Source organism: Xiphophorus hellerii, chromosome 17, assembly GCF_003331165.1.
Source record: "Xiphophorus hellerii strain 12219 chromosome 17, Xiphophorus_hellerii-4.1, whole genome shotgun sequence".
NCBI classification, from domain to species: domain Eukaryota; kingdom Metazoa; phylum Chordata; class Actinopteri; order Cyprinodontiformes; family Poeciliidae; genus Xiphophorus; species Xiphophorus hellerii.
Window position 1 is genome coordinate 8,693,327 of NC_045688.1, and position 11,966 is coordinate 8,705,292.

At 37.3% G+C, this 11,966-nt stretch overlaps 1 protein-coding gene across 1 annotated transcript; it reads right to left on the bottom strand.

The window, feature by feature from the left end:
• Positions 1-6,765: 6,765 nt before the first annotated feature.
• tnnt2c (troponin T2c, cardiac) lies at positions 6,766-7,923 on the bottom strand. Its single transcript, XM_032589000.1, has one exon. It carries the CDS (start codon positions 7,792-7,794, stop codon positions 7,039-7,041), a length of 756 nt encoding a protein of 251 aa, XP_032444891.1. The 5' UTR covers positions 7,795-7,923; the 3' UTR covers positions 6,766-7,038.
• Positions 7,924-11,966: the final 4,043 nt, after the last annotated feature.

The window sequence follows — 11,966 nt, forward strand, 5'->3', positions numbered from 1 at the left end:
ATGTATGGATAAAAGTGACTAGGAATAGACGTTTCCCCGTTGGGTGAAACCAAAGGAATCCTCTTTCACTCTTCAACTGATTCGTCTTGACAGAAAAACTCCGCTCCCTTCAAACATGATTTCAATTCAACCTGAAAGCAAGAATGGAAGAACTCGAATTACAACCGTTCATGTTTCTTTAATTTATGACGATGAATCTCAGTGATGCGAGGTGGACGTAAACCAGAAGATGACATACAAAAAAAACAAAAAGATACAGTTTCTTTTTCCGCTTCACTGTCTGAAGTTAAATCAGACCAAATGTCTCTTTTAGGTCAGTCAGAAATATCTAAAATATTTCTATTTGCTAAATGGCACAATAATGAGAGAATATTATTTATTAATGTCTTAAAAAACAGAAATTAACATAACTAGGGAAAAACCCAGCTGATGATGTCTGTGTGTATTTTAATTCCAAACCTGAAACTCTGCTTTCACTGCAAAAACACAATCTTATCAAGTACTTTTTATTTAATATCTAGCACAAATATCGTAGTTCACTTGAATAAAGACAAAACTTAGCATGATGTGGGAGCTTGTTTTAAGAAAATAATTCCTTAATATTGATTAAAAAAAAGTTTTAGTTCCACTGGCAGATTATTTTACTTACAACATGGGGAAATTGTCTTATTTACTTAAAACATGCTCCTATATCTTGCTGTATCAATCACAGACTATAACTTGCAGAAGTCAATGTTTTTGACCAATTTTGAGAAAAAATTGCAGTAAAATCAGAAAAAATGTAGGAATTTGTTGATTTTGTTTGACTTTTGAGAAAAACTGGAAGGACTTATTGATGTAACTTGGAGCCTAAAGGGCCACATGAAAAGCTACGGCGGGCCAGATTTGGCCCCCGGGCCTCAAGTTTGACACATGGTAATGCTACCAACTGAGGAAATGTGTGCAAACCTCACATATTCTGTGTTTTATTATTGTGGCATTTAGAAATTTGAAATAATTTTAGTAATTCTGACTGATCTAAAACAAGAGAAGTTTTGTCTGATTTAACTTCAAGCAGTGAGGAAAAAAACAAGTGCATCTTTTTACTCAGTGTATGTAAATATCTGGTTTTAACTGTAAATAAAAATATGAGAAATATAAACAATTTGCTTCCAATCAGTTCTTGGAGGTACAGATTAAAAGCAGAATCATTTGTTACTTTTGCTAATTGCCTAAAGATTTGTTCTCCAGCATCGTGATCCTTTTTGTTCTGCTTGTCTGCAATAAAAAACTGATACAGATTTTAACGTAGCTCAGTTTCACATTAAGTTTCAGTATATTTATAAACGGCATTGTGAGCTTTCTGGAGAAAGAAAGGCTCCTCTCTGGATCTAACAGGTGTGTGCAGCAGCCCTATCATCAGCGCCAGCGGTGACGAGAAGAACACGCTGTAATAACAGGTTAGCGGGAGAAGCGCCACTGAGATCAGGCCTCTCTCCAGCTGCTCTGCTGATTTACATGGCAAGCAGAGGTGGAGGAGTCGTCATGAATCAGCCGAGAGAGAGCGCCCAGCGGAGGACGTGTGCGTGAATGCAAATGCGGCCGTTTGGCCAAGGCTGCTCATTCCGACACAGGTATGGCTCATCCAGCGCTACAGTGATTCATAGCTGGAGACAAATCCAGAGTCCAAATGAAACAGGTGGGAACATTTGCCAGACCAGAAAGAAAGCATGAAAAAAAGAAGATGCATATCTCCAACTGACTCTGAGCAAATCAGTGCAAACAAATTTCTGACATATTGTCCTCAAGTATGCAGTTTGTATTCCTAATCAAGTAAACACACACAAAACTTGGACCAGACACACTAGTCGATTCAAAGAAGGAGGAGAAGAATGGATAAAAGTAAATTCAGAAAATAAATATGCTGCAGGATTCAACTAATCTGGTAGAGAGACAACTGGACAAACATTTCTTAAATTATATTTTTTAAAAAGTTTTTTAAAGATGCACATCCTTAACATCTTTGTTAAATCTGTCACTATGCCAAAACCCTTTCTTCGCCATCGCTAATTGCCAACAAAGCTACCTTATTAAGGTGGAAAGATCCAGTTTCCCCTTCACATTCATTGTAAGCAGGGTGTGTGTTAAATGTAGGTGAATAAACACCCAGTGGGTCTCTGCACCCTTTCTCTGCCTCAAGACTCCTATTTAATCCAGCTGCTAAGGGCCATTCTAACAATGAGCATCTCGTCATTCTTTTAATTCATTTAAATTTACTTAAAATGATCCGTTTCTCTGATTTTACGTTTTATAGGTTTATGTTTGAGCAAAATTAACATTGTTCTTTTATTTTATGAACTACTGACAACATGTCTCCAAAATTCCAAGCAAAAATGTATCACTTATTTGGAGAAAATGAGAAGAAGCAATGAAGATGTCAAAAAAAGTTTACTTTATTTCAAGCTAATCAGATTTATTGTAAATGACATCAGATGTGAACTTAAGAACATTAAATTATTTAAATAGATTTATTAAAAAAGGCATTTCAATAATGTTTTTTTAGAGGTGTGCTCACTTATACAACCAGGCTGTTCAACCACTTTTTAGTTGAATTGTACAGGAAATGTTCCATTGAAAATGTTTTGTAATAATTTATCATCTCAGTTGTAAGTCAGTGGAACTTTTCTTTTTATTTGTTGTGCGTACTCTTTTCATATCTACTGTCCTGCTCCTGTCATAAAAAAGAAAATCTTTATTTCCACTCTGAATGTACAAACAGCAACCAGCTCCTGTTGGGCGTTTGTACTGCATCAGCGCTGGCTTTTAGTGAATGAAAAGCTCCCACACACCACAGAGTGAGTCACAATTTAACCTGTTTAATGCCAAGTTTAATCTTTGCACTATTGTGGTGGGAACTGCCTATATTTGTCATGCATCCCCACAATATGTGACGACAAACAAACACGCAAGCCAGATATGACTCAGACAGTCCAATACATATTAATGCTCCACTCTTTTTCTAATAATGGGTTTCAGACAACATGATCCCAGAAAATCAACTTTTCATTCTGGTTTACTTGGACAGAAATTATCTTTATATCATGAAGCTTAATGCTAGACAGCATGGTGGCTTGTATGCAATAAGCAATAAATCCATTAATCGCATTAAACAAACTCAATTTCCGTTAGAATAATTTATCATTTTTCTTTCTCTTTCCACCACAAATTGTATGAATAAAATCAAATATCTCACTTAAACATTAACAATTAAAAGTATTTTAATATTAGGACATTTCAGGAATGAAGGTTGTTTTAAAACAACAGAACTCTGTACATTACAACCCCTCCTTGGGGTTTACAATACAGCACTACTAAGATACATGACAACATTAAATCTTTATATGGCCAGAGGGATTGTGGCTTGAACATTTGCCTAGATGGCATACAGAGATTAATGCCCTGCCGGATTGGCTAAATCTCCTTTATACCCCTCAGTGTTACCAACTCCCACCTCAATTTGAAGCAGACTGCAGATAAACCCAAACGGCTCCATCTCTGGGGAGAGATAATTTATCCTCAGGCCAAAGGTAGCAAGAGACACTCGGCTCAGGAATCCCAAAATGGTTTCCCTCAAAAGACGTTTTGTGTGATTGTGTGTTTAGAATAAGACGGCACAGAAATCTGCTCCAGAAACAAACAACTATAGATAGAAAAACTGCCAAATAACCAAAATCTCACCAGCATTACCGTTTCATTCTAAAAAGAGTGTTGAGAAAATTTAACCCTTCTATGCATGAATTATGATCATGCATAGTCAAGATTTATGTCAAGATTTTTTTCCCAAAGTGTCCAAAGGTGGGGGGCGAAATTGCAACAAAAATAGTTTTTTTAGGAATTTTTTCTAGGTGATCAGTTGTAATTTTCTCCAAGTACAAAGTTATTTGTAAAATAAATCAGTAGATTAGTTTTTAGAGGTTACTATAGGTCACAATATTTTTTTTTTACTTGCAAAAGTCCTCTGTAGTTGAAGGAGAGACTGGATATTCCTGAGTAGCTTTTTCGTCTGTCGGCCATATTGGATTTAACAAAACTTTTCTTGCACTTGCAGTGAATGACCAGTAGTTGGCAGTGTATTGGATGACACACTAATGTCCACTTCAGTGGTCTGTGTGCATTTAAAGCATAAAAATCCACAAGAAACACAAGAAAATGGCTTTTAGATATTTATATAGATGTCCACTAGTATAGTATTTTTACTCCCAATAGAACCAAAATAATTTGGAAAAGTGTAATACAGACGGCATAAAAATCTAAAACCATGGCCAAATCGACAGGGAGAAAAAGAAAAAACATGCTCAATCTCAGTCCTAAAAATAAATCACATAGAAATACATCCACTTGATTGTCCAAAGAGAAATAGTCGAGGATTATCCTCTCTGTGCTCCTACCTTATTAGACATTACATGGAGAAGACTAGCTACATTTCTTCTGTAAACAGAGTGACTTATGTTTTTGTCACCTCTAAGTTAATGTATTCAAAATAAAGCTAAACTTTTGCAAAAAAAAACCCAACAACAAACAAACAAAAAAAACCTACATATACTTTGGGAGTTTTGCACATCTTAATGATGTAAACACGATATATTTTCCAGAACCGTGTGGAACAAATCAAATTATCTCAACACACGAAACCTCATAAGTAATCAGAGTGCAGCTCTTCCTCCTAATTAAAACAGAAATCCAGTCTGAACCGAACCAGACAAGAGTCTTGTCAGAGTAGAAAGTCTGGCTCAAGAAGTGTCAATCATACAGCACACGCATTATCTGCCAGTCTGTGCTGAGTGCTTAATTAAACAACAGCCTTCCTCATCCATCCCCTGACCCTACACACACACAAGGTGTGTAGGGTGGGCAAACACAAAACCCACTTCACATGTTTTATAATAAACCCCATCCTTCACATCCAGAAACGAGAAGTTCTGGGAACATCTTGTTCTTCGGTGAGACATGAGGGAGCTGCTCATGTTCTGCTCTTCAGTTTTAACCTAGCATGAGAGAAACCTGGATGCAAACGCAGCCTCTCCCCTTTTCCATGGCAACCGGTGGGCATACCGTCACATCTGGCAGAGTTTAATGGCTCGTTACAGCCATGAGGGCACAGCAACAGTAAGGAGAACAGAAACTGCAGGCATGGAGAGATGTCCACTCATTTATCTGAGCTGGGCTTCGCTGCAGCTACTGCTGGTGGAAAGAGTGCATTTTCTTAAAAAATCTGCAAAAATATATATATTTTTAAGAAGTTCTTACACAGAGTTGCTGTGTTATTTGTTTACAAATGTTGCTATTGTGGACAGTTTTGATTAAATTTATGTTAACTGAAAAAACAGAAAACTGGCTTCATGCGCTATATTTTAAGGTTATTTCTACATAAATGTAAATTACTTAATACGTATTGAATTGTATAGTTTACATGTTTAAATGTTCACAAAGTGGGTTTGTAGTGCCATCTAGTGGACAAAACATTTAGTTACTGTAATGGAGAGACGACGTAGAGATTATTGTTCTGTGGTCCAAAATGCTTCGATATTCCGTTTCTAAAATTTTACCTCTACCTTTAGAAGCACTGGTTCATCTTTGGACACCATTTTGCCATAAAAGTGACCAAAGTTCATCATGGCAACAATCTAACAAGGATCAGAACCGTTCCTCAGACTTTGGTCCATGTTGCTGCAGTTTAAATGTACTTTTAAACTAAAATTTATGTAATCTTTAAAACGTATATCTTAGAAAAATATTTGATCCAGAAAATATATATATATATACTTGTAATAAATAGTTTTGTTTTTTTGTAAAAAAAATTTATTAGTAAAATGAAATGAAAAGCTATTCAATCCTTTTGTTTAAACTGATTTTTTGTTTTTTTGTAAAAAAATGTATTAGTAAAATGAAATGAAAAGCTGTTCAATCCTTTTGTTTAAACTGATTTTTGCTGTAATGTTCTATTATAAAGATAGAAACTATTTTTACTGTTAGGTACAGAACACTCAACTTCAAAAATATAACTTCTGTTGAGAAAAACCATTTACTTGCTTTGTTTAGTGCTAAAGTGATCTAAAATTGTCTTTTAATAAGATGGTAAATCTAAATTCTGTTGTTTTATCATATTAACATTATGTTTTAAATTGTTGTCATGGTATTAGAAATCAGTGTTTGACAAAACAGCAAAGAAAGATTAACAACTAGGATAAACATTTGTGAAAAGCAGCTTGAAGAAAAAAATACTGAAAGCCACAAGACTCTAAGAAAATCTGGCTGCTTGGAGCAAAAGATGAGGAAGCCAAAGGTGTTTTTGAAATTTTTAAGTGTGTGATAAAAGATGGAGTAATACTTGGTGTATTAGGTAAATAATGCTTGAAAGATTTGAGGTCATGAAATCAAATGATTCAATTTGTGTGGACTTTCAGAACGTTTTTGTTGCTCTTATTAAATATGCATAAACACAACTTTCCCATATTAAAACTTTGACTATACAACTTTGAACAATGTGCAGAAACGTTGACGTTTGCATCTAATAAAGTTGACATTTCTTCTTGTTTCACAGAGGAATAATGAGGAAACATTGAATGCTGCTCCTCGGTCTGTGAACCAAAATTAGCTTGTAAAAATAAAAATAGCCAGCCAAGTCGCAGCTGTTTGATTTTTTGGACTTTTAACTTGACCTGTCCCAAATTTGGCGAAATGTTTCAAGGGGTTTCCAAGACCAAGAACCAGTCAGTCAGTCATAAATTAAAAATAGACAGAAAAGCTTTAATGAGAAGTATACAAGTCTCAGCGCATCAACAATAAACAGAAATATTCTTTAGGAAGGTTTGTAGAAAAATGTAAAGCTTTACCAAAACATTTTATAGTTGTATTGTTTTTTTAAAGACTGAATTTATACTAAACTTGGTTAATTAATTTATGTGACTCCCTTCAGTCCTCTGAGCGTTAAGTAGGAAGGAATCTGCACCAAAAAGTCCAAACGGACCTCTGTTTCTCAGTTGTTGTGGACCCTGAGCTTTACTTCCTGGAACCAGCTTTCCCTTTGGCCCCGCGGGAGCTCTTGGACGTTTTGGAGCCTCTCTGGTGGTCGCTGACTCGGTTCCGGAGAACGTGGATTTCATATTTTTGCAACTTCAACTTCTCAGCCAGCTCAAACTTCTCGGCGTGCAGCTGGTGGAGCCACTGCCACAGGTCCTGCACCTTCTCCACCAGCTTCTCCTGGCTCAGGTGGTCAATGTTGAGCAGCTTCCTGCGCTCCATCAGGGCTTTCTTCTTCTCCTCGCGGGCTGTTAGTTTCTTGCCCTTCTTCTGGTCTACCTTCTGCAGGTAACCCCCGAAGGACTTGTTGGAGAATATCTTCTTCTTCTTGGCTTCCTCCTCAGCCCGCAGCTTGGCGGCCTCCTCTTCGCGCCTCGACCTCTCCTCTACCACCCGAGCTTGGCGCTCTCGCTCCTGTTCTGCTCGGACTCGCTGCTGCTCGGCCCGATCAGCACGGCGCTGTTCAATGCGGCTGCGCAGGGCAATCAGCTCTTCCTCCTCCTTCTGGCGGCTGGAGAAATGCTGCTCGATGAGAGTTTGGAGGTCGTTGTAATCCTTTTCCACTCTCTTCCGGTGGAGATCATCAAAGTTGACCTTCTCTCCATCAGGGAGCTTTGGAGGAGCCATGTTTGGTATATAGGTGGTTTTAAACCATGGCTTGGACCCTTTGTCGTGCACGTTCTCATCCTCTTCCTCCTCTTCATATTCCTCCACAATCTCCTCAGTGTCTGACATGTTGGATCCTCTGAGCAGAACAGACCAGCTGGAGTGGTGAGCACAGGAAATAACTGGACGTCTAGGCCTGCAGGTTGGAGGTTTTAAAGGTTTCCTTCATCATGTGACCCTACGCAACAGTCTCCAGGGATCGGGTCAGCAACAGGGTTGATTTGGAGACAGATGGAGGGGTCTATTTTCTCCTCCACCAAGTCGTGTCATAAACACTCCCATACTTTATCCTCTGAAGAGCCTCCTGCTGCCTACACTGACCCCAAGAGCCTCCTCATTCCTTTGTAAGGACAAAATGAGGGACTATTTCAGAGACGCAACAGATGCACGCATACTTGTGTTCTCAGATCTCCCACAAAGCAGCGCTGAGATTATTCCAGCACAAATAGCATGCATACTCTGAAAGATGTAGGGAAGCAGCTGGTAATGAGCAAAGGAAAAGTAGCAAAACAAACTTTTGCAGTGATTCTCTTAGAAAAATCACTAATCCTCCACTTAAGGTGAAAAGTCAGTGTTAATCCAAGCAGTGCTTAAAACCTCCTTAACCAGAGTGTGCTGCAAGGGTTTTAGTAAGCCCCAACGTAGCAGGATTTTAATAATAGGGAAATTAAACAATTCGCAATTTCCAACATCAACATTTCCCTCTAATTACATTTTCACCATAATTTAGCTAGAAAAATATAGCTAAAATGTGATTTTTGAGTGTTTTGATCAGTTTTTATCCCTAAGACATGCTGAATGTGCAGCTGAGTGCATATTTGGACATATAGATATTTGACATCATGTAAGAAAGAAAAAAATTCAAGACCTTTTGAAATTCTGGTGAGGAATAAATTAGGAGTTTGCTTTGTTTAAAACTCAGTTTGTTGGGATTGAAAGTGGGATAGAAAGATGTCTCTGAGACCCTCAGGGAGCTGATTGTAGAGCTGATTGTAGATTTCCATGAGTCTGGTAAAGGGTTTACAAAGGACAACTGTCCAAAAGATTATTTGTGACGGGGTTTCAAAACAATTGTCAACCTGAAAGAAGTCCGCAAGATGCTAAAACAAGTTTTCAAAACCCTCCAGGAGGTTCTTGTCATTGATATGAAGGCACCAGTTTAACGTTGACGGGAGGTTTAAAAGAAGTAAACATTTGTTTCTTAAGACCTTAATGACCATGGAGAACATAGACAAGGACTTCTGGAATATTGTTGTTTAAAGTAATATGTCTAAAATTACACTATTTGTGCATTTAAACAAGCAAAATGTTGGAATTATCCAAATATAGTATTTCATGAAATTAACATCATACCAGCTGTGAAGCATGGAGGTGAAGAAGTCATGATTTGGGAATGCTTTCCAGCTCACCATCACACTAACGTGAGACCATCTGTGAAAAAAATAAATGAAATTGATTAAAATATAACTCTATCCTGCAACATGACAATGAGCCCCAACATACTAATAAATCCACCAATGACTGGCTGAGAGTTAAGAAATCGAAAGTCTTGGGTTGAGTCAACGGTTGATCTTGATCTGACCTTTGATCTCGCTGCAGGACCAAAAAGCAGAGAAAAGAGACGGTTCAAATCAATCTGGGGAAGGATCATAACCCTAACTCCATCTCTCTTAAGCAGCAAAAGCCAATGAGGTGCATTAGCAGACAGCTAGATGACACCATCCATTGTATAAAGATGCAGGTTTCTGTAAGAACAACATGATACAGTTTGGGCTTCACTTTTAGGGGTTTAATTAAAGGAGGCATTCAATACACAGAGGATTAAAGCATAATTACTTGTATTCTGACATCTAAAAACGTCAACAATTTAGTGTTCCCAAGTCTTGAGTTATCCCTGGAAAAGGACAGAGCTGAGTGCCAGCAACAGGTGCTCCTCCACGTCTGGGAAACCTAATTAACTCTATCTGTGTGCCTCCTTGGGATAAAGCTCTTGATGTTATTCTACTGTAAATGTCAACGATAGACACGCTTTTATCTTTGGGGGATAACATTTCAGGCTCAGTGTAAAACTTGTGAGGCTCTGTCTGAGTGAAGACAGGCTAATTACAGCCTGAGAGGATAACAAAGAAAAATTTTAATGTCTTTCCAGTCTCGTCCCAGAGAGGACTGGTAAAACATGACAACAGGTGGTAAACTATATTCTAGGCCCTGCTTGCTGCTGGCAAGGGACAACTGTGTCTATCACTAGAAACAGGCAGCAAATGATCAGAGCTATGTATATCCACAACTGTTCTGCTTTTACTCATTTGTAGCCAGGTCTTTGAGGAATAGGAAACGTTAAAATGTCACTTATTTAGCTTAAAATGCGTACGTTCAGAGTATTATTATTATTATTAATAATAATTACCGCCATTGTATGTGCTTGGTAATACAGCGACCTCATGTGGTTCAGGGGTGCAGACTAGCTTGTTGAATTTTTAGCTAAATTTTGACACTGTAAGGTTCACTTTGAAATAAATGTTCTGTTGTTGCTTAACGGTAAAAATATGAAGTATTAAAGCACTTGAGATTTAGATTAAACAAATATTAAATGAATCGTGTTTACTATAACCACTTTTTCTGATGAATATCAACTTATCACACAAAGAACTACGATTCCAAATTTGAAGCGATAATTAGTTTCGAACAAAATGGAGGAGCCTGGCATGATTACCGTTGTTAACTTCCGAGGGCCTTTCAAATGACGTAGACTAACTTTTAGCTAGCTTGCAAACATTTCCACGTTAAAGCCTGGAAAAGAAAACAATGTCTCTGGTTAACGTTACATTTGTTCTGATAAATAATCTAAAACTGAGCCACAAAGGCAGAAAGGGGGTTTGTTCGTTTGTTTACTAACAACCAGCTAACAAACCTAGCTAATTCTAGCTAGCTAACGCTAGCCGAAACCTAGCGAACAATTAAAGAAAAATAAGAATTGGGTGTTTATTTATTTATGTAAGGTATGTTATTCTACCTTCCTGTAAGCCAGGTGTCTCCATTTGGTTGACAGGAAGTTGCCAAAGGAGATGGGAAGAGTTCCTTCAATGAAGGAATGCACGTTTATTTAAACACATGAAATCAATAAAAATAAACTGAAGACAAGAGCACAAATATTATCATTGGAGGTCTAAAAGGCATAAATTCAAGCTTTGTTATATAATGTCATGCCTTTTCAAAATTATTCTATGACCACAAACCTCGGCTGACTTTACTAATTCCATGTTTTTGCAGATATTTCATTGGTGCCTCGTTTTCATATAATAAATAATATACTTCTGCACTTTCAAGCCCGCTCACAGTTTAGCAAATTTATATGCACATATCAAACCTTCCATTCTATGTAATCACATTTCTAATGGTGCAACTACAAATACTCACAGTAACAAGCCATCCAGTCCATACATTTAGAAAAATCCAATAATTAATTATCCATAAATTATGTGTAATAATAATGATATGGGAAACAAGTAATGGACACGTGAAGAAAAAACTGCGCAGAAAGACAGGCACCAGGTGAAATCTGTTAGTAATTAGACAGCAGTCCTACCAGTTCCAATTAATACCAGCTGGTACAGTTTTTGATGAAAGCCTGGAAAATGTTATGTTCAGTAAAGAAACACAAACGAGGGGATTATGAATGGAAAATTAAATTTTCAACCATGGTGTTGTCTTGCTACGCTTTCAAATTTTTTTCTGTAAAATAGAAAACATAGATGATCATTTTCTGTTTTAATGGTATAATCAATAAAGTAACCAGGGTAACTTTGCTAATTGAAAACTATTCAATGTGTCCCATGTTACTTTTAGGTCGTTTTCTTTATTATTTATGAAATCGGGTATTATTTTTCTTCCCACGCATCCCTATAATTTATTTTAATATATTTCTTCTCTTCTTCAGCTGCTTTCCTATTTACCAGCCGAATCATTTATGTAAACCCTGCAAAAAGATTCGCCTCTTTTGGCTTTAAAATAACTCTTCACTTACTCCTCCTCCTTGTAGCCTATGTGATTATTCTCAGCATACATATTGATCAAAGTAATCTCTAAAATTAATTATTTTTTGTTGTATACAGCCTCATCTCAAACGGGAACCCGCTCCCATAGATCACCTAAAAGAACCGGCACATTAAATCGGCTCGACCGCGAACGACCAAACGCGAGCGTGCTTCCCGGTCACGTACCTTTCACTTGCCTCACTAGCT